This window comes from Artemia sp. Qi Xiang Cuo, chromosome 6 (genome assembly GCF_049724085.1).
Source record: "Artemia sp. Qi Xiang Cuo chromosome 6, ASM4972408v1, whole genome shotgun sequence".
Classification (NCBI taxonomy): Eukaryota; Metazoa; Arthropoda; class Branchiopoda; order Anostraca; family Artemiidae; genus Artemia; species Artemia sp. Qi Xiang Cuo.
In genome coordinates, this window is record NC_142799.1 from 35,945,833 (window position 1) to 35,970,081 (window position 24,249).

At 38.8% G+C, this 24,249-nt stretch overlaps 1 protein-coding gene across 1 annotated transcript in view; it reads left to right on the plus strand.

Moving 5' to 3' along the window:
• Positions 1–8,135: 8,135 nt before the first annotated feature.
• LOC148951175 (uncharacterized) overlaps positions 8,136–24,249 on the plus strand; it is a 116,988-nt gene continuing 100,874 nt past the window's right edge. Inside the window, exons 1-2 of the mRNA XM_089091013.1 lie at positions 8,136–8,159; positions 9,092–9,226. Of these exons, the coding sequence (XP_088947139.1) occupies positions 8,136–8,159; positions 9,092–9,226 (159 nt within the window). The remainder of the gene's footprint in view (positions 8,160–9,091; positions 9,227–24,249) is intronic.

Here is a 24,249-nt window from a genome sequence, read left to right on the forward strand (position 1 = left end):
ACAAAATGGCTAAGTCAAAATTTTGATTGGATGTGTTTGGAGAACTGGTGGGCGTGAGAGGGGGGTTAGTTGTCCTTCAATAACTTTCGACTATTAAAAAGGGCACTAGCTCTTTCAATTTCAAATTGAATAAGCCCTTTTTGAATTTTCTACAATATCACTTTCTATAAAAACCTTATATGCCCCCAGGGCATAACTTACAACCCTTGCACTGAGGGCTGTGGGGGGTTGTCATTCTCAAAGACCTAATTTCCAGAACTTTCAATTACGTTGAAAAAATAGCTATCTCAAAATTCTTATTGTATGTGTTTGGGGAAATGGTGAGCGTGAGAGGGGGTTAGTTGCCCTCCAATCTTTTTCAACTATTAAAAAGGGCAATTTCAGATCGAATAAGCCCTTTTTGAAGTTTCTACGACATTGCTTTCTATAAAAAACTTATGTACCCCAAGGGCATAACTTACAAACCTTGCCCTGAGCGCTGTGGGGGGTTGTCATCCTTAAAGACCTAATTTCCAGAACTTTCAGCTACGTTGAACAAAATGGCTATCTCAAAATTTTGATTGGATTTGTTTGGGGAAAAGTTGGGCGTGAGAGGGTTGCCCTCCAATCACTTTCAACTATTAAAAAGGGCACACGCCCTTTGAATTTTCAATCAAATGAGCCCTTTTTCAAGTTTCTACGACAAAGCTTTCTATAAAAACATTACATACCCCCAGGCCATAACTTACAACCTTAGCCCTGAGAGCTCTGGGGGGAGTGTCATCCTCAAAGACCTAATTTCCAGAACTTCCCGCTACGATGAACAAAAGGGCTATCTGAAAATTTTGACTGGATGTGTTTGGGGAAATGGTGGGCGTGAAAGGGGGGTTAGTTACCCTCCAATCACTTTCGACTATTTAAAAAAGCACTAGCCCTCTCAATTTCCAATTGAATTAGCCCCTTTTGAAGTTTCTACGAGAACATTATCTATAAAAACCTTATATGCCCCCAGGGCATAGCTTACAGCCTTTGCCCTGGGGGCTCTGGGGGGTTGGTCATCCTCAATTACATAATTTCCAAAACTTTCAACTACGTTGACCAAAATGGCTATCTCTAAACTTTGATTGAACAAGTTTGGAGAAATAGTGGGTGTGAAAGGGGGGTTAGCTGCTCTCCATCTGCTTTCGACGACCAAAATGGGCACCAACGATGTTAATTTCCAACACTCTTAGACAATTTCTAAGTTTCTGATAAACCAAATTCTATAAAACCTTATATTCTTCGAAGAAACAAATTTAAACCCTTGTCCTGAGCGCTCGGAGGGGGTTATTATCCTCAAAAACCAAATTTCCAGAACTTTTCACTACGTTGAACAAAATGGGTTTGAGAGGGGTTTCGTTGCCCTCCAATCATTTTCAACTATTAAAAAGGGCACTAGTCATTTTAATTTCCAATCGAATGAGCCTTTTTTGAAGTCTCTACGACAACGCTTTCTATAAAAACCGTATATGCCCCCAGGGTAAAACTTACAACCCTTGCCCCGCGGGCGGTGGGGGGGGGGGGTCATCCTCAAAGAACTAATTTCCAGAACCTTCAACTACGCTGAACAAAATGGCTATCTCAAAATTTTCATTGGATGTGTTTCGGGAAATGGTGGGCGTGGAAGGGGTGTTAGTTGCCTTCCAATCACTTTCGACTATTAAAAAGGGCACTAGCTATTCCAATTTCCAATCGAATGAGCCCTTTTCGAAGTTTCTATAACGACTCCTTCGATACGAAGTTCCCTGGTCTAGAAAGAAAATAAACAAAAATAATACATTGTGCCAACATCGTTCTTTACTTAGGCAGCGCTATTGCGCTGCCTATGATTGAGCCATAGGTACGGATCGGCAAAGAAACGGTATTTTCATTTGCATCCAATTCACCAGAATCTAAGCCCCACCCCCTTTACCTTGATATAACGTAAGTTCTTTACCTTCTCTTTTTCAATTTGGCATTATTTGTACTTTAGTAATATAATCGTTATTATGTCCTGTGCAACTTTAGCAATAATTACAAAGAAAATTCAAGACATATTTAAAATTCTCACCTCTTTTTGGTCTATTTAATGAACTGAAAAGCGAACAAGAGCTTTTTAATGAATTAAAAGGTGAACACTATTATTTAATGTCCAACCAAAACTATCGAAAACTTTGAACTATGTATTTGACAATGGGGGCTTCTAATCACTTTAATCTTTAAATTTTCAAAATTGGGAAACGGATAATTTTATAGGTGACGAAAAGATGTTGCCTTATCTTTATTTTATGTTTTAAAGAGAAAACACCAATCGAAAACCAGGTTTTTCAAAGCTCTTCTTGAAAAAACGGCCTTTTGCACCTTTTCAATGTGTAACTAGTTTTCAGTTATGTCCGCAAACCACTAAATAAAAACAGGGCTTCAGGGTTAGTGAGAACATATAAGGCTCCCAAACATTCCACATAAAAATGTAACTACTCCGCCATCTATAATGTGTCTTAACGGCTAGAATGGTACTTTACTTTGGGATAATTCTATGCGTCTTTCTTATGCAGTCCTATTAAAAGATAAAATTCAAAGAAACAAGGACCTTTTAAAAGGATGGAGACCAGTCCGTTTAGTTTCTCCAGATACTTTGGCTATTGCTACATATGTAGGGGACTTTCTGATCGACAGAGATTAAAAATTAAGTACCCAGGCCACCTTTGAAAGAGTCGTAATTTCACTTTACACAATTTAGAAACAACAAATGACTTATCAATGTGGGCTTCGCGGCGTATGTTCGTTGAAGTATATATTTTATAATTTTGTAACTTTTCTAATTTTGTAACTTATCCCAGTACAAACTTGTCTGAAGCCCGCACACCGACGAAAGTTCCTTGTCCATTTCATCCCGTTCAAAGCTTCTACTTCAGTCAATTCGAAAAAAATCCCCAAGGATTTCCTGGTTATTTTCATAATCTATTCTCTGCCTAAACTGGTACATCTTGTTTTTCTCTTGGCAGTTCCCGGCTATTTAGTAAGGCTATTCACATAATGCGGTATTTTCCATGGTAGCAAACCGATTTTTATTCATAGGGAGCTGTAGTTCGTTCTTCTCCATAAAAATCGGGGTCCTAGAACGCAGTCTCTACTACAACATAGAAAATGTGGTATGTATTTGTTAATCGTTATTGTTGGGAACATAAATATTAATATTAAAGTTTAAAATTTAAAGAAAAATTGCTCTGTATCTAATGATAATGGACTCTTCACGGACTCTTAATGGACTCTTCAAACCTTCCTTCACGGAAGGTTTTCTATGAGTTTGTTAGAGAGATCTAATTTAGTTGTACTTTTACACATTCTCTGCTCGTACTGTGTCAATGCTGTAACGTTGCTTTAGTGAAGAGCCGGCATCACATTAGAACTTAGACTTAGGGGAGAGGGACGATAGGGGGCTAAAGATTGTTTTTGTGGAACGATTATTGTTCGATTAAGTGATAGTGTGGAACTTAGATCTGCGCAAAGTGAAGTCATTGGGTAAATAGAAAGAGGTTATGTTAACTCAATTCATTAAAATAAGGCATTCGCACTATCTCAGGAACGGTCTAGGGAATTCCATTCAAACTCTCAGTGAGTGACAGGCTGGGATAAGGCGACTTCGATTTTTGTACTTTTGGAAAGGATTAGTGGGATTGAAAACAAATTGCATCGTTGATCTTCCTAAAAACTCTTGCTTTATGAGTCCCCATGGGATTTTTTTTTCAAGGGAAGGTAGTAAGGCAAATGAAAAACCATTTCCCACAATCAGGCTACAAAATGCTGTAACCATAGGATACCGAAAAGGGTTAGGGGATTGATTTAAAACTTTTATGAAAAGCTTCTCTCTCCTTGATTTAAAACTTCGTTTAAGGCTATTAAATCCTGGATTTTAGATGGGCCTTGAATAACTGATAATTCCCTGAACCTTATTCGTCGACAATGTAACGACTCTACCTCATGGTCGCCAATTTGCACACTTTTCGGTAAAATGCACTCTTTTTCACCTTATACGGGATGCAGAAGAGTGAAAATCACTCTTTATAGTTGTCGGTTTTCATTCGCTTGAAGCGTTGCTAGTTGGTAACTATGTCACAAGTGCAATTAACCCTAAAAGTATGGTTGCCAACTTGCACACTTTTCGGTTGAAATGGATTCTTTTTTACCTCAGAGGGTATGCGGTCACAAATTTTTTGACTTGCACTCTTTTTCAGCAAAAATCACTCTTTTTTGGCCTTGATTTGCACTCTTTTCAGACGTCGGGAGTTGGCAACCCTGCTCCACCTCCAACTCTGGGTTCCAAGAGCCCCACTTGTGCATCGTTGAACCTACAAAGAACTTCAAGTCTCTGAGGACACGGTCCTTGAGCCTCTGGAATCGTTCACTTTCTCCTTGGATCCCAAATGGGATTATGAGAAATTTGTGTAGACCATTCGGTGTCACAAATGTTGGCTTGTGCAGATCATTAGGTTGCATTTTTATCTGCCAGAATCCTCGAGTGAATTCCAGCTTGCTGATAAACTTGGGGGTTCCCATTCCCTCAGGAATCTCATCTGTGCGAGGTAGTGGGTAGTAATTCTGCCTTGAAATTTTATTCAGCTCTCGATAGTCGGCACAAAACGTCACTGTTCCATCTGGCTTTGATACCAGCACTATCGGTGACGTATAATTACTGTCTGAAGGTCTTATTATGCCTTCTTCCAGCATCTTTGCCACTTCAGTTTCTACCAGGTGTCGTTTCATGCTGGAACTCGGTAAGGTTTTTTCTGTACTGGTGGGTTACTGCCGGTATCGATCTCGAGCATCACCACGTCGATATCCCCAGGTCTGTCTAAGAGGGCTGTTATGTATGTATATTCTCAAGATTGCAGCCAATTTCTTTTTTCTGGTCATGATTCAAAATTCCATTGATGGATGTCTGGATGATTTTCTCGAAGTCTCCGTCATTTCCTGCACTCTTATAGTCCATCATCTCTTCCAGACTTGTGTCAGTGTAGTTGCCTGCTTTAATAGATAAGATTTCGTTTGGATTTGCCCTGTGGTACTTTCTAAGAAGGTGTACGTAGAGAAGTTTCGACTTCTTTTTACCCTCGTGAAATTCCACCACGTAATCCTCGCTCCCGACTTTCTTTTGGATCTTGTACGGGTCCTGTCACTTCGTCTAAAGTTTTCTATATCCAAACGGTAAAAGAACCAGCACCGCCTCTCCTACTTCAAACTCTCTCGGCTTCTGGTTGTAATTGTACCAGGTCTTCTGTCATTCCTGACTTGACAATAAGTTTTGCTATGTAGTCTCTGTCCATTTGCTACGTCGTTCCTTTATATTGACCAGGTAACTGACTACTGATTCAGACGCATGTTTTTTCTCCTCCTCGCACTCCTTTTGCAGCATATCTACTGCCTATGGATCAACTCGAATGGTGAGAAACTCTTCAATGCTTGCTTTGTCCCCCTGCAAGCAAACAAAAGATATGGAAGATACTAATCCCACTTTTTCGCCTCTTCTCTTAAGAATTTCCTTAGCAAGTGTACTATAGTCCCATTTAACCTCTCAGCCAATCCATCCGTCTCCGGGTGGTAAACGCTGGAACGAAGGGGTTTAATGCCAAGAGCCACGTGAATTTTTTGCATCGCTTGGGAGATGAGGTTACTTCCGTTGTCGGTCAGGATATCTGAAGGTATTCCCACTCGGGAGAAAAAATTGATCAATTTTTCAGCTATCTCCTGTGTCTGGTTGCATTGCCGCTTATCATTAGGATACACTTGAAACCCAGAATCTCGTCAATATAACGTTGCCTGTCCATATAGCCTCCCATAGGTGAATTATGGGCTAGTCTTAGCACCTCTGTCCTATAGGCTATAGGAACCATTAATTGTCACATAAGCTCGTTCACTACGCTCTAGAGGTCCCATCAGATTTATTCCTATTCTGTTGGAAGAATTTTTAATAATCGGGAGTGGTTTTAATGGCACCTTCTCTGTCTGGTGTTTTCTGGCTGTCATCCGACAGTCGTGACACTGTTGTCAGTGTTTTGCTAAATAAACATTCAGCCAAAAGAATTTTTCCAGAATCTCGTCAATATACCGTTGCCTGTCCATATAGCCTCCCATAGGTGAATTATGGGCTAGTCTTAGCACCTCTGTCCTATAGGCTATAGGAACCATTAATTGTCGCATAAGCTCGTCCTGATTTCCATCCTTGCCAAGACAATAAAGGATTTCGTCCTTTACAACGAAATCTCTTGCCTCTGTAGATTCAGCCTTCGCCCATACCCAGAATTCTTGCAAGGTTTCATCCATCCTCTGCAACTCGGGAATACCCTTTCCTTTCCATACAGGCTCCTTCTGAGACTCCTTGCCGTCTGAATTGCTTTGAGACGTGGCCTTTCTTTCCTTACGTTTCTCCCCCCCTAAAAAAAACCTTTCCGTGCCTTTTCTCCTCCAGAAAACCCCGTGTCGCTGAAGTTGAGCTGCCGTGTCTCTGAAATATCTGTTTGTGACTCACCCTCCCTGCTTTCTCTGGCCATCATCGTCACAAGCACCTCAACTTTCGAATCTGCCAACCTTAAGAAATCGGGAAAATTTATCTCTACTAGGAACTTCTTTGGGATCCGATCCTAGACTGCAACCTTGACCGGAAGTTAAACAAGCAAACTATCAGCTTGGTTCACCCATATATCCACTATTACCTTAGGGTATTTATGTGTGTCGCCATGTGCGCATCTTTGGCTTCTAAGCTCCTCCCAGCACCTAGAATCTTCTGGTACCAACTCAGGGCGCAGAACTGTTATGTCCGCTTCACTGTCCAACGGCATTTCGACATTTCTTCTGTCTACTTTTCCATGAGACACTACTGCTGCCCCTTCCGGTTCCTGGTGATCCGACCTTTCCGGGTTCTTAGCCACTAAACCTTGTCGTATATTCTCTGGCTGCTTTTTCCTCTGAGAGTTCTTCGTAAGTTGTGACTTGTCGTCACGCATAAAGCGGGTACTTCCGTTTCTCGCTTGGAAACTCTCGCTTGAGCTTCCTTCCTTAGACTCAGCTCTCGCTTGATGACTGTCCTCACCTGCTTCACGCTTTTCATCAAAACTCCTCTGTTTCCTTTCGTCCTTGCTGGGACGCTGACTTTGATTTCCGCCCCCACATCTTCAAACAATCTTTAATTGTTTTACCAGCTAGAGCACTAGCTTCAGTAAAAGCAACAATCTCCTTGAGAATTCAAACTGCCTGTCACGAAGGGCTACCTGCAGGCGATACGGTACTGTGTCCGTAAACTACTTCAACTGTAAAGCTAAAAAATAGCCTCTACTTCCTTCAATGACACAAACACTTTTGCTGGCCGTGTGTTGGTAACCGCCAGATTCTCTACCTGCGGTCTCTGCGATGTCAGATTGAGCCATCTATTGAAATTAGTTCCCAGCTTTCTTCCAAATTTTTCTTCGGACTTCTTTTTGTCCTTTCTTCCACTTCGGAAGCGTATGCGATACGTTTAATTTGTGACAGAGTACTTCTTAATTTTTGTTGTCTTAATCGCATCCCAATCAGCAAATGTATCCGTCGATAAGCTTGACATCCTCTCCAATGCGGGACCGGACAGAAATGGATATAACTGTTAAGCCCACTGCGCCCTAAGCCAGCCACTTGAAGTTGCAGTGCTCTCAAACATGCTTAAAAATGATTCTGTGTCGTCACTATCTGTCAGCTTCACTAACTTTGGCCTAATTGTGGCTTGTGCTGCTTATTTGCCGAAGGATGCATCAACAAGCCCGTCGCCAGTGCATTTGGTGCTGTCATAAGCTGGTTAAACTATTGCATCCATTGGAATCAGATTCCAGTTATCTAAGACTTGAAAACTTGCTGGAACTTCTGGCTATATTTCTATCGCTACCTTTCCTTCTGCCTCCCCTGTCGTTGCCTTACTATATTCTGTTGCAGAAATAGCCTCGGGCAAAAAGTTTACACTTTATCGTCCTCCCTTCTTACTAGACCAACTGAACTTCTCCACTGAGCTCTTAGCTTTGCCTACAGCTCCTGGCACACTTGACCATACTTGCTGTTCCATTTTAAAATGTAAACTCTAAGAGGGTCTACTTTAGTTCTTCTCGTAGGAATCGCCGATGCTCCGTCGTTTGGAGTATCTGGTAATTTTACGTGAACTCGACCGAGCGAACTGGACCTAGTCTGTCTCACAGACTTGGTAGAATTCTCGGGCGTATGACTTCACCCACTTACAAAAAGTTACAAAAAGGATTTCCCTTATACTCATAAATTTCCTATAATCTTCGAAAGATCCACTAAAATACAGACTTCCTTTACCACTCAATTACCGGCAAAATGTCACCCTAATTTTTTTGACAAAAAAAGAAAAACAGAAAGGTGAACAGAATTAATTAGATAAGTATTTCCCCAAAAAATGATTGCAAAAAAAGCTTTAAAACCTAAAACGAGCAGAACAAATGTTATACAATGATTCAAACTTAAAGCGAATAGAAGTTAATGTTAATGAATGATTGGTACCCGTAACAAAATAGAAATTAAAATGAGTATTTACATAAAACGGAAAAATAACAGATTTTGCTTTGGATGAATAGATGAATCCTAAAAGGAATCGAAAATAAAATAAATAATGAATCTAACTTAAAAAACAGAAATTAACATACATTTTTGAGTTTCATTTGTTCATTGATACTGCTTTCTTTTATTTTTAAGTTCGGATTATCATATGACTCTATTTCTGCTTGTTTTTGGTTTTAATATTGCTATTTACTTCTTTTGACATTTTTTTTTGAAAAATGTTTTTAGTCCATTAGCAAGGAAAAAAAAGTTCGAAATGTGTTTTGGTGCTTTCATATGTTAAAGAATATAACCAATAAACTTACGATGGACCCTATTTTTTAACTATGATTTCTTTAGCAAGCTCTAATTTTTCCGAATCCAAAATCAGTCCGTGGATTTTTCAAGCAAATTAGGAAAAATTTATGCTGATAATAAAAAAGAGCCGGATATTGGTTATGTTTTTCACTGAATTCAAAAAGTTCATTTTGTAATTTATTAATTTTTACCTTATTTTTAGGTTGTTGATTCTTGCGATGAAAACTCTTCTGGGGATATTAAATCTCTCCTTGTTCAGATTATTACAAAAAACCCGCTTGCAGTGACACTTGAAGATGGAGTGGAAAACATAGGTACAATTGCCTTTCTTGAAAGGGTAAGGATAGTCGCTCACTTTTTATTTCCCAGTAAAACCTTAGTTTGCCTATCCTAGAAATCTTTTGTCAAAACTAAATCTCAGTCCTTTTTATGATTGCTTTATTTAAATATTAATCAAAAAAACTTTTTGCAAAAAATAAGTTTTTCAAAAAAAGTAACAAACTTCGTTAAACCAAAAATGAAAAAAACAAGAATCAAATAATCTACCAAGCAATAAAGGATACAACTACCACAAATCAGTATCAATAAATAAATGAAACCCAAAACAAGCAGAAATTAAAATAAGTCAAACTCAAAACGAGCAGAAGTTAATCTGAGCAGGGTTCTAAACACTATGTTTTCTAAAGGCCAGAATATAATTTGTACTTCACTGAAAAAAATTCAAATGAATTTCCTGGAAAAAATATGCATCGTCAGTTTAATATACATATGCTGATATGTATTCCTTAAAATCTTAATTAATTTTTGTTTTCAAAGTTATAAGTGAAAATATTTAACAGAATTTTTTTCAATAAAGCACAAATTATATTCTGGCTTTTAGAAAGCATAGGGTTTAGAACCCTACTCAGATTACTTTCTACTCGTTTTGAGTTTGACTTATTTTAATATCTGTTTATTTTGGGTTTCGTTTATTTATTGAAACTGATTTGTGGTAGTTGTATGCTATGCAGATTATTTGATTCTATTTTTCTTCATTTTTGGTTTAATGGAGTTTTTTACTTTTTTTTTGAAAAACCTATTCTGTGCAAAAAGTTTTTTTGATAATTTTTTTTTCGTTTTTTATTGACATAGTCTTTTTCAGGGAGAAAGACTGAGCCTCTTCTGAAGTTAAAAAACCATCCCTTCCATAAAAACCTTTGATACCCCTTGGGCATAACCACAGTTTATAGAATTAGCAGTATGATCATTCCCTATCCCACCCATTATAAAAACCCGGACCGAGGTGCAAATGCTCCGAAGAACGTAAAAACATAAGCGGCATTAGATCTTTTCACGGGTAGACAAGTCAGATTTCTCTAGAACGCGAAACTTGGCTTCAACGTTGGAACACTAATTTTGAACAAACTAATTTTAAATTAATTTATTCCAATACATACATGAAAATCGGTAATTAGTAGTGCAATGTTATTATTAGATGGTTTTAGGAATTAAAAATAGGTTTCGGAGTCTCAAGTTGGTTTCAAAGGGATTTTGGGAAAGCTTCTGCGAAAATACGTGTTCAGGGTAATATACACTGGAACGCTGATGGCAGATTAAATGTGAGGAGCTGTTTGTACGCGCCGATATAAATATATAAAATAAAATATAAAATATAATATAAAAATATAAAATAATAAAAATAAATAAAATAAAAAATAATATATAAAAAATATATATATATATATATATATATATATATATATATATATATATATATATATATATATATTTATATATATATAAACTGTATATATACAAACTGGAAGAATATTCTATAATAGGAGCTTTTCTAGCGTAAAGCCCCGTAAAATTTTGGATCTGCAACTAAAATGTGTGATGTCCTTCAATTTTCTGAAAACTCCCTAAGAATTTTACGAAAAACACTTCTTAACAGACGTTTGGTATTTTCTTGGATAGGGCTATTGTGGCAACTTTTACTACAGCAACGAATAATTAGAACCCAAGTCCTAAAATTGGTCTCAATCAAGAACCCTTATCGCTATCTAAATTCACGAAGTGCAAAGATTTTCAAACAGAGGTGTTTTAGTGTTTATTGTTTAAAGTTCAGGAAAGGTCTGCCCATACGAAAACATTGATTGAAAACGAAAGTAGTCTTATCTAGAAAATAAATATCGTAGAAAATAAACATCACGCCGTGAAAAAAAAAATGATAAACCATACAGTGGCGGACCCAGCGGGGGGGGGGCAAGGGGTGCCCCCCTACAGTAGTCTAAAGTAGCGTAATTTACCTAATTAACGCAAGTTTGCATTAATTAAACTTGCTCCTAACGTAAGTTTATCGGATCAACCTATTTTGCACTCCCCCCTAAAAAATCCCGGAGCCACCCCTGAAACCATCACACTTAGTCCACTAGTTATTAGAAGAAGAACAAATTCCTTATTTTCACAAATTTCATCAACCACCCGCCCCCTTTTCTTATAAAATACTACATAGGCCAATCAGTTGAGTCCACTGTATGTAAATAATAGATTAAGTCATAATTTGTATATAAATTAAGTCATAGCTGTGAGATGGGACACTTGCAAACCACTTGGCTGGCTCATTAAGTTTTTTTCTGCTTTCATAATTATGAATGATACAATTTTGAACCATTTCTCATTGATTGACGCATACAGACTAACCCGCTAATCCATGAATAAGTGGGAGGAGCTTTTTGTTCGCACCGAGAATGAAGATCAGAAATGATCTGCGATAAACTTACTGGATAATTCTATAAACTGTGGGCATAACTTACAACCCTTGCCCCTAATCTCTGGGATTTGTTTCAAGCCCAAAAGCCTTGTATATGATATTAAGACTATTTTTAATAGCATTTCTATCTCAAAATTTCTGTTAGACGCATTTAGGGACAATATGACGTGTGTGTAGGGGGAGAGGGTAGCTGCCCTCTGATCACTTCGACTCTTAAAAAGAGCACTAGAGTGTCTGATTGCCAATCCAATGAGCCCCCCTTCGAAGTTTATATGACCACACTTTCAATACACACCCTAGATGTCCCCAGGGCATAACTTACACCCCGGGCCTTGAGGGCTGGGAGGATTTGTTCTCATCAAAGACATAATTTCAAGACCTTTCAGGTAGGTTTAACAAAATGGCTATATCAAAATTTTGATTGGAATTGTTGGGGAAATGATAAGCATGGAGGGAGACATTTGCCCTCTGCTCACTTTCGACTAATAAAAAAGGCAATAGTCCTCTCAATTTCCAATCGAATGAACCCTTTTTTGAAGCTTCTACGACAAAATTTCTATAAAAACGTTATGTGCCTCAAGAGTATAAATTACGACTCTTGTCATGAGGCCTTGGGGGGGGCATTCTCACCCTTAAAGACGTATTATGCTGACCCTTCAATTGAGTTAAACAAAATGACCATATAAAATGTTGATCGGAAATGTTTGGGCAAATGATGGGCACTGGGGGGGGATTCTCTCTCTGATTACTTTCGACTATTAGAAAGGGCAATAGCCCTCTAAATTTCCAATCGAGAGAGCCCTTTTTGAAGTTTTTACGACAACACTTTCTATATGACATTATATGCCCCAATGGCATAATTTACAACTTGGCCCAGGAGGCTGTTGTGGGTTGTCATACTCAAAACATAATTTCCGAACCTTTCAACTATGTTCAACAAAATGGCTGTGTCAAAATTTTGATTGGGAGTGTTTGGGAAAATGATGGGCATGGAGGGGGGGGGGCATTTGCCCTCTGATCGCTTTTGACTAATAATAAGGGCACTAGCCCTCTCAATTCCCAATTATTTGAGCCCGTTTTGAAGTTTCTATGACAACGCTGGCAAAGACCGAATTTCCAGAACTTTTAACTACGTTGAACAAAATGTCTATCTCAAAATTTTGATTGGATGTGTTTGGGATATGGTAAGATTTAGAGGGGCGTTAGTTTCCCTCCAATCACTTTTGACTATTAAATACGGCACTAGCGCTCTTAATTTCCAATCAAATGAGCCCTTTTTGAAGTTTCTAAGACGACCCCTTGTATAAAAACCTTCTATGCCCTCAGGGCATAACTTACAACCCTTACGCTGAGAGCTGTGAGGGGAGTGTCATCCTCAAAGACATAATTTCTGAAATTTTCAACTACGTTGAACAAAATGACTATCTCAAAAGTTTTATTGGACGTTTTCTGGGAAATGGTTTGCTTGGGAGGGGTGTTAGTTTTCCTTCAATCACTTTTGACTATTAAAAAGGGCTCTAGTCCTTCGAAGTTTTTATTAAAAAGTTTCTATTACAACGCTCTATATATTAACGCCCCCAGGGCAAAACTTACAATCCTTGCCCTGAGAGGTGTGTGGAGGGAGGGGGTTGATCATCCTCAAAGACATAATTTTCAGAACTTTCAACTACATTGAAAAAAGTAGCTATCCCGATATTTCGATTGGATGTGTTTGGGGAAATGGTGGGCGTGAGAGGGGGGTTAGTTGCCCTCCAATCACTTTCGACTAGCCTATTAAAAATGGCACTAGCCCTTTCAATTTCCAATTGAATGAGCCTTTTTTGAAGTTTCTACAACATTTTCTATAAAAAAAACCTTATATGACCCCAGGGCATTACTTACAACCTTAGCCCTGAGGGTTCTGGAAGTAGTATCATCCTCAAAGATCTAATTTCCAAAAATTTCATCTACGTTGAACAAAATGGCTGTCTCAAAATTTTGATTGGATGTGTTGGGGAAATGATAAGGGTGGAGGGAGACATTTGCCCTCTGATCAACTTCGACTAATAAAAAAGGAAACAGTCCTCTCAATTTCCAATCGAATGAGCCCTTTTTGAAGCTTCTACGACAAATTTTTTTTATAAAAGCATTATATGCCCCAAGGGCATAACTCATGACCCTTGTCATGAGGGCTATGAGGGGAGGGTTGTCATCCTCAAAGAAATAATTTCTAGACCTTCCAAATATCGAAAGAAACCTTTTTGAAGTTTTTACGACAACACTTTCTTTGTGACATTATATGTCCCCAGGGCATAACTTAGAACCTTAGCCCTGAGGACTGTTGGGGGTTGTCATACTCAAAAATATAATTTCCGGACCCTTCAACTACGTTCAACAAAATTGCTATATCAAAATGTTGATCGGATGTATTTGGAGAAATGATGAGTGTGGAGGGGAGGGGACATTCGCCCTCCGATCACTTTTGATTACTAATAAGGACACTAGCCCTCTAAATTCCCAATTGAATGAGTCCGTTTTGAAGTTTCTATGACAACGCTGGCAAAGACCGAATTTCCAGAACTTTTAACTACGTTGAACAAAATGTCTATCTCAAAATTTTGATTGGATGTGTTTGGGGAAATAGTTGGCTTGAGAGGGGGTTAGTTTCCCTCCCATCCCTTTCGACTATTAAATACGGCACTAGCGCTTTTAATTTACAATCGAATGAGCCCTTTTTGAAGTTTATAAGACAACACTTTCTATAACACTATATATGCCCCCCCCACCGGCATAACTTACAACCCTGGCACTGATTGCTGTGGGGGGAGTGTCATCCTCAAAGACATAATTTCCGGACCTTTCAACTATGTTGAACAAAATGGCATTCTCAAAATTTTTATTGGATGTTCTTGGGGAAATGCTGGGCGTGGGAGGGGTGTTAGTTTTCCTCTAATTACTTTCGACTATTAAAAAGGGGACTAGCCCTTCAAAGTTTTTGAAATTTCTATTACAACGCTCTATAAAAACCTTATATGCCCCCAGGGCATAACTTACAGCCCTTGTCCTGAGGGGTGTGGGTGGGAGAGGGGGGGGGGGTTGATCATCCTCAAAGACATAATATCGAGAACATTTATATGCGTTGAAAAAAATAGCTATATCAAAATTCTGATCGCATGTTTTTGGAAACACGGTTGGCGTAAGACGGGGATCATTGGCCTTCCAATTCATTCCAACTAGCCTACTAAAAAGGGCACTAGCCCTTTCAATTTCCAATTGAATGACACTTTATTTGAAGTTTCTATGGCAACATTTTCTATAAAAAACCTTACATGCCCCCAGGGCATAACTTACAACCTTAGCCTTGAGGGCTCTGGGGAGTGTGTGATCCTCAAAGACCTAATTTCCAGAACTTTCATCTACGTTGAACAAAATGGCTATCTCAAAATTTTTATTGGATTTGTTTGGGGAAATGGTGAGCTTGAGAGGGAGGGGGGCTAGTTACCCTCCAATTACTTTCGACAATTCAAAAGGGCACTAGCCCTTTCAATTTCCAATCGAATTAGCCCTTTTTGAAGTCACTACGAAATTGCTTTCTATAAAAACCTTATATGCCCCCAGGGCATAACTTACAACCCTTGCCCTGAGGGGTTTGGGGGGTTTGTCATCCTCAAAATCATAATTTTTCAAAATCATAACTTTCAACTACGTTGAACAAAATGGCTAGCTCAAAATTTTAATTGAATGTGCTTGGGGAAATGGTGTGTGTGAGAGGGGGATTAGTTGCTCTCCATTCACTTTCGACTATTAAAAAGGGCACTAGAAATTTCAATTTCCAATCAAATGAGCCCTTTTTGAAGTTTCCATGACAACACTTTCTATAAGAACCTTATATGCTCCTAGGATATAACTTACAACCCTTGCCCTGAGGGCTCTGAGGGGGGTTGTCATCCTAAACGATCTAATTTCCAGAACTTTTAACTACGTCGAACAAAACGAATATCTCAAATTTCGATTGGATGTGTTAGGGGAAATGATGGGGGTGAGAGGGGGTTTAGTTGGCCTCCAACTACTTTCAACTATTAAAAGGGCACTAGCCCTTTCAATTTCCGATCGAATGAGCCCTTTTTGAAATTTTTACAACAACGCTTTTTATACAAACCTTATATACCCCCAGAGCATAAATTAAAACCCTTGCCCTGTGGGCTGTGGGGGGTTGTCATCCTCGAAGACATAATTTCCAGAACTTCCAACTACGTTGAAAAAGAAATGGCTATCTCAAAATTTTGACTGTATGTGTTTGGGAAAATGGTGGGTGTAAGAGGGGGGGGGTAGTTGCCCTCCAATTACTTTTGACTATTAAAAAGGTCACTAGTCATTTCAATTTCCAATGGAATGAGCCCTTTTTGAAGTTTCTACCACAACGCTTTCTATAAAAAAAAACTTTTATGTCCCCAGGGCATAACTTACAACCCTTGCCATGAGGACCGTGGGGAGGGGGGGGGGGATTTTAATCCTTGTAGACCTAATTTCCAAAAATTTCAACTACGTTTAAAAAAATGGCTATCTAAAAATTTTGATTGTATGTGTTTGGGGCAATGGTAGACATGAGAGGGGAGTTAGTTGCCCTCCAATCACTTTCGACTATTAAAAAGGGCACCAGCCCTTTGAATTTACAATCGAATGCGCCCTTTTTCAAGTTTCTACGACAAAGCTGTCAATAAAAACCTTACACGTCCCCCGGTTACAACTTATAACCCTTGCCTAAGGGCTCTGAGGGGGGTATCATCCTCAAATACCTAATTTTCAGAACTTTCAACTACGTTGAACGAATAGCTATCTCAAAATTTTAATTGGATGTATTTGGTTCAATAGTTGGCGGGGAAGGGTGTTAGTTGCCTTCCAATCACTTTCGACTATTAAAAATGGAAATAGCCATTTCAATTTTCAATCGAATTAGCCCCTTTTGAAGTTTTTACGACAACGCTTTCTATGAAAACCTTTTATGCCCCCAGGGCATAACTTATAACCCTTATAACATAACTTATAACTCTAACCCGAGAGGGGGTTAGTTGCCCTCTCATCACTTTTGACTATTAAAAATGGCACTAGCCCTTTTAATTTCCAATCGAATGAGCCCTTTTGAAGTTTCTACGACAAAATTTCTATAAAAACCTTACATTTCCCATTGCATAGCTTACATCCCTTCCCCTGAGGTCTGTGGGGGATAGAATCCTAGAAATCTTGATTTCTGTCTAGAAATCAACTTCGCTGAACAAAATGGCTATCTCAAAATTGTGATTGAATTTTTTTTGGCGAAATGGTGGTCGCGGAAGGGGTGTTAGTTACCTTCCAATCACTTTCGACAATGAAAAAGGCAACTCTTTCGAGACAAAATGCCCTGGTATGGAAAAAAAAAATAATACATTGTGCCAACATCATTCTTTACTTAGCCAGCACTATTGCGCTGTCTAGATTTATTCGTCTTATTTTGTTTATTTATTTATTAGACAAGTATCTTCGAAATCTTGGGGAGCCAATGTGACGAAGGTGCCAATTATTGACAAAATTTATTATAAGAGAAGAGTAAAAAACAGAAAAAAACAGGGAAAGAGGGCGCCAGAAAAATCTGGGGGGCCAGACCCCCCCGGTCCCCTGGAACCCCCAGTAGGGGGATATATAGAATGTGTCGACACAATTCTCCAATGTGCTGACAGATGCTGACACATAAGCTAAATTAAACTAAAAACATAAGCTAAATTCCAACATAATCTAAATTTGACACTGCACGCTAACAATTTGGAACTTTGAGGGGGGTCCTTTCTCCCTTCCCCCCTTTGCTGTGCTCCTGTCCAGAATTCTTGAAGAAGATAAGTAAATTCAAAAAAATCAGATTCAAAGTACAAGCGTTGAATTAGGTAAGAGCTTAGTGTCTCCCTCGGAATCTTTTTCTGTGTGCTTCGTAAAAACTTGGCAGGGAAATCATACGATCAGAAAATGAACAATTATGATGGATCTCGTTCGAGTGAAAAATAAAAGTTCTCGGGGCTATAATATATTTCAAGAGAGGTACCGTCACAACAAAGTGCATTTTCCGTAACGAAGCAACAATTTTGAAATGAAAATTAGGAGATTTCCAGTCGATCAGTATTTTTTTTTTTTTCAGAAGCATCATTTTATCGCATACATATTTACCCAAGACAAAATCTTATCAACCTATCGATTCATTAGGACAACTCCAATAGCTGATACTTATCTGCAAATAATCAAAAATAATATCCCCAGCCGATGAGCTAACGGTATCACTTAACTACAATTTCATTTATAGAGAGTTAATAAACAACAAATCAAACAAATTTGTAAATCTTCTTACAAAAAGTCTCTAAATTTCCCTGAAAAATAGCTGTGATCGAGATCGCACTCAACTACTAGTGGTAAATAACTCCAGAAACATAGCAGAACGTGTGGAGGAATTCTGATGTTAAGGTATTTTAATTTTATTTATTGAGAAGGTGTTTGCTCGTGTTGATGAGTAGACGTAGGAGCCGTAGTGCCTATTAGTGAAGAATATACTTATTTCCTTTTTTATTAAGTAAACCCAAGTGATCCTTGAGTCTAGATTTTTCATAAGAAGACCAGACTAGCTTTAAGATTTCAAAATTCATTTGCTATTAAAACCCTTTTAAATCTCACATCAGTTTACAGTAGAGAGGGGGGTTCTACTCCGAACCCCACACCATATATGGGCATAGAGTCCCTGGGGAGAACACGTGGTTAATGGAGTCAATGACCTAAATTTCCAAAGGTGTTAATGTTGTTGTTGTTGTAAGTGCACGCTCTCAGCGAATGTCAAGGTCGATGTTGTTGTTGTAAGTGCACGCTCTCAGCGAATGTCAAGGTCGATGTTGTTGTTGATGTAAGTGCACGCTCTCAGCGAATGTTATGAGTTTCCAGAAATAGAAAACAGCATTTGTTGTTGTTTTGGACATGTACATGCTCGAGGCGAATGTCATGGTGTCCAGAAATAGGAAACAGTATTTCTTGTTGTTGTTATTTTGGGCAAATGTTATGAGTTTCCCGGAAACAGTTAGATCACGTGTTTCCTTCTCAGCCAATCAGAGGGCTTTGTTTACATAACAATTTGACCTTGAGATTTCGTATATAACGGGCATGCAATGTGATTCAATTATCAGAAAGTATTGTGAGACAATGGATAGAACAATTAACATAATTGATGAGCTTGAGGCCTTGGCAGCCACAATTAGCAATGTAAGTGCATTTTTATTTTCAAAACAAATTTTCCTTGGACATCCTCCAGTATATTCAGCTAAAACGTAAATATATTCCTTTACCCCCAAAACCCCCCCCCCATACAAACATCATTATAATCAATGGAAAACATAAAATATATTCTTTTTACCCTAACCCCCCCCCCACCATTGTTTTACAATCAAATTCTTGCAAAAAAAAATATCCTTTCGTTAAATTACTTCCTTCTATATTTACAGCTAAAGCGATCACTGACTTCTGTCAATTTTTAATGAAAATGCCGCTCTGTTTTGACACAAGACTCCAGCGCGAAGCATATAATTAGCTCTGACCCTTTTTAAAGCACTTCCTGCTCGTTAGCAGTTTAGTTTCCAAAGATTTCACAGATTCAAAAGGATGCGACTAAAAACATGTTTTTATTTATTGGATAACTGAAAAAGAACCATAGCTTAGATCAATGCTTCGATGTTTGACTAAATATTCACATTTTCAACGTTTAGTATTAGGGGGGATTTTCTTCAAACAAACTAGGCCGACTTTTGAACGGCTCAGTGTTCTCGCAAAACGAAATAATTATCCTTTCGTTAAATTTTGGCTTTTCTCAATTGTAATCTTTTCTCTAACTGAGACATCCATCGCTCTGTTGTTATTAGCCCGCTCTGATTTGACACAAGGCTCCAATGTAAGGCCTATAATTAGCTCTGACCCTTTTTAAAGCATTTCCTGCTCGTTAGCAGTTTAGTTTCCAAAGATTTCACAGATTCAAAAGGACGCGACTAAAAACATGTTTTTATTTATTGGATAACTGAAAAAGAACCATAGCTTAGATCAATGCTTCGTTGTTTGACTAAATATTCACATTTTCAACGTTTAGTATTAAGGGGGGGGATTTTCTTCAAACAAACTAGACCGGCTTTTGAACGGCTCAGTGAGCCGTAATTCTCAGATTCAAAAGGATGCGATATCTTTCTGTGGGGGTCGGGGTTATTTTTCCATGTCTTTTCTCAGGTATATTTTCCATGGGGGCTATTTTCCTCAGGCTGTTTTTTCTGGGGGTGGTGAAAATATCAGCTATCGAAAAAGGATATTGAAATATAAAAAAAACCGTTAATACTTTAAATTCATCAAACAAGGCATGCTAAAGGCAGAATAAAACCAGAAAAGAACAGAAACGCATAAAAATATGAAATTAGGCTGACTTATATAGACTGAATTTTGAACGGCTCAGTTAGCCGTAATTCTTCTTTCTCAGATTCAAAAGGATGCGACTAGTATATTTCACGACATTTTTTTACGTTGTGCTTTCTTAGTGATAAATGCCTTTCTAGACAAAATTACATGGATGATGGTACTAACTTTCTTTCTTTAAAAAGGGAGAAATTATTTTGATACTAATTTGTTTCTCTTCTTTTAAGGCCAATTGTGAAGAATGTGTGCCCCCTCCATCTAAGAGAGCAAGAGAGGGTGAGGCAGCCCCAATGCAGCCTGGCAGCAAGTTAAAGAGAGAGTGGGCGGATAACTACAATGCCGAAGCCCCACCTACGCAAGCTTTTTCAAGGGTCTCAGAAGCTCCACCGGCTGCACAAGTCACAGCTCCTGTACGTGAAAGAGCCGGCCCAGCCGCGCAAGAACAGAGCGCTACCACCCCGCTCGCCCTCTCACACGCGTTACTAGATCCGTCAGAGGTCCAAGTCCCGACGGCTTATTCAAATTTAAGAAATTTTCCATGCCTTTCTCTTTCGTACAATGTTTTTTTCTTTTTCAATCCCTATATAAACATATCGCAGCGGGCGATAAACCCCGCACCCCCCAACCAGTGTTTTCTCTGCTCCCCCCGCCCTGGGAGATATTTTAATACGATATAAATTTTTTGCTTGCTAGTCAAAGGAAACCGCTCCTCTTTTTCTAATCTTTGCTATTTTCTATGCATTCCCCCTATCTCTTCGCCGCTATCTCATAAGCGAATATTTTTCATGGTTAATTTCTAGTCAATTAATGCTCACCATTTGAAACTCAAAATCCCCTATTTTCCACAATTGAATATCACATAGTTTTAAGAGAAGGAACTGAGGGATTATTCCCATTTATCTATCTGTCACATATGGATCCCGTAATTTGTGCAAGGATATTTTTAAAATATCTTTCAATCTTACAAACCCTTGCCAATATTTTAGTGATGGGGAAACATTGTTGACAATATACTGAGTTAACGACTTACAGCATTTAATTGTACTGTTTTCTCGTCTGAAGTTCGGTCTTGGAAATCGGAACACTTGCGCGGTGGCTTACAATAATTGTGAGCTAATGAAGAGTTCACTGAACCTGTAGAACGGAATTAGAGAGAAACTTGGACTTATGTAGTCTAAGCGAATATTTGAACTTTTGGCGTACATTATGTAAACGGCTGGGAGCCACGGTGGGGACCGGGAAGCACCACTGGGCCCGAGACGCGCTGTGGGAAACGTCGCGGGAAGCACCGCAATGGTCTCTAATCATAAAAATAAAAACAGCATGGCTGATGTAAACATTTTGAAAATAAGCTATTTTTTTAAAAAATTCAAATTACAACTTCTATGTAAAGCGATGTTTTAGATTGTAAATATCTTATATTAAGTTGGAAATTGACTGCTTTCAGAATATCGATAGTTGTGGGGGGAGGGGGGGGGGAACAGTGAATTAACCAAATGCTACTATGTGCATACTGCTACTACTACTAAGCGCTGACTTTAAATAATAATCCAAATTTTAACAGTAGGGATGATTTGAACACTTTGAAAATAAGCTATTTTTTATTTATAGGTTGCATTGGTCCCATATTCGCCGTCCAGTGAAGAAGGGGAGGAACCACCAGCGGAGTTTCAAGACAATGAAACATGGGACGATATCATTGAAGTACCTGATAATATTGATGAGTTTTTAGCTGATTTTTTTAAAGTAGATAATAGCGCAGTTGAGCTGAGGGACTTGAGCCAAAATACAATACAGCTTTTAAATGATTTCACAAACGAATTAACTGGGAACCCTTCTCCTCCTCCTCCAGCCTCCGATACCACACTGAGTCTAATACTACCACGTTAAGGTGTAATTTCGCCTGTTTTTTTTTAAAAACTTGGGAGTGTGTATCAATTCCAAGAGGGGGAGGGGGGTATAACTTCTCCCGATTTTCAATTGACAAACAGAACTTTAAATGCACTATTTGTTTAAACTGCAACGTTTGGCGACCCCTATAATTCGCTAAGGGGGGGAAATTATGTTTTTGACCCTGTAGAAATTGTGAATGCCTATGTAGATAAAATTCGTGCACTTCTGGAGAATCAAATTCAGTTGTGGGGGAGGGAATCAATCAAGGTTTCTATTGTTCTAAAAGCGTTTTATTTAAATGAGGGAAAAAGTGAGGTTTACTACCATTATATACATTCCGAGATGCGTTTGGTTTATTCGAATTTGGAAAATTTTGGGGGTGCTTTCATGGACTGGCTAGATCAAATTATAACGCATCTTGAGAACTTTAATTAAAACTGTTGTGGGTCTCTAGTTATTATTTTTTAAAATATAAGTTTAAATATTTGTAAAATAAAGAAATATATTATTTAATGAGGGGGGCAGGGGGGCGGGAGGGCAGCAGAATTAAAATATAATCCAGATCTAGAAGGTTGTCAGGGTGTCCAACGGATTTGTTTTGAAACAGGTCAAAAGTGTTTCAGATATGCTTTCCTCATATCAGCATTCGAGCCTCTAGCTCGGGACGCTACTAAGACGAATTTAGATAATTGGGCTGTACATGGGAAGGACGGGTCCGATTTCCCCACTGTAGATTTTTCTTGTTTAGAGGGGAAATACCCAGTGACACTTCGATCTATTTATATTTTTGAAAGGGCTAATGCCCACTTACATATTGGCGTTACTGTGGTATAATACGAAACAAAATTTGAAGATGGGGTTCGTTTAAAAAAGGAGGTGGTCTTCCCCATAAGGGGCCCGTCAGTTGATTTGGTCAGACACTGGGTTTGGTTGTTATGCACACCCCCTAGTGACCCTGCCAATTCAATGGAGCATTTTCATCCGATTACAGACCGTAGGAGAGGCCGGGGGGGTGGGAAGCATAATGGGGTATGTTTCTACTGTCCAGAATGTCTCTCACAAGTCCCGAGTGATTTAAAAAGATAGAATTACGTCAGGCTTTGGAGCCAATATGTACACCAGACAGAGAAAACAGTTTTTGAGGATAGGGACGGTTTACACTTTAAAAAGCTTGGAAACACACTTCTCCAGTGTAACAAAATATCTTTAGACTGTGAAGCTCAGCTGGTGGAGGTGAACGACCTCTAATTTCCAAACCAAGTCAAAGAATATCAGGCTATTGCAGTGTCCTATGCTCACGCGCAAAAAGATAGTTCTAACCCCAGGCTGTTGTTAGAAATAGTAGAAACATTAGATGAGGGGTCCGAGTGCATGGTCAAGGCTTTGACTAAACTAATTGACATGGCTAATGGTGCTCTTTCTCGCCTGAAAAATACCCATTATCCAATGGTGTTGTCTGCAGAGGATCGTCTCGCGATTAAAAATCAAAAAATATGTTGGGTTTGTAAGGGGGAGTTTGCAGAGGGGGATAAGGGGACTAAAGGAAAAAGAGGGGGGAGGGGGAAATTCAGAGACCATAACCATTTGTGGCAGGAAATATCATGTGGGGGTAGTAATTTTAGAGTGGTTGAGCATAAATCATGTAATCTAAATGTTAGTCAGCAGTTTTTTATCACAGTTTTTATCCATAACTCTAATTATGATTTAAAATTTATTTTACCGGCACCGGCACGTATGCATAGGGAGAGAGGGGGAGTAGATTGTCCACGGGTAAATATTTCATTTATCTACAACATTATTCCCAAATCGGCCGAGACGTTATCGCTTCTCTAACTGAAATGGCAGGCAGTGGATAATGAACGTACGTGTTGGAATAAAATCAGGTTTTTAGATTGCTTTAGTTTTTTCCCCAAGGCATTGAGTCATTTGATTCAAGTGCAAAAAAGCGACAATTTTGATAACTTTCCCTTGCTTAAACAGCACTTTCCAGACGGTGAAATGTATGATCTATTGACCTACAAAGGTATATACGCATGCGACTATTACTGCTCTGGCGCTCGCTTGAGCGAGGAGAAACTACCTCCAATTGAAGCTTTTTACAATTCACTGACCAACAGTGAATGCACAGCCGAGGAGTATGAGTTTGCCAAGAAGGTGTGGTCCAAGGGGAATTGTAAAAATGGGTGGGATTATTGTAGACTGTACTTGGCCAGTGACGTTCTAACTCTGTTGGATATAGTCTGTAAGAATACAGACCAGATCTATTCAGAGTTCGGGTTAGA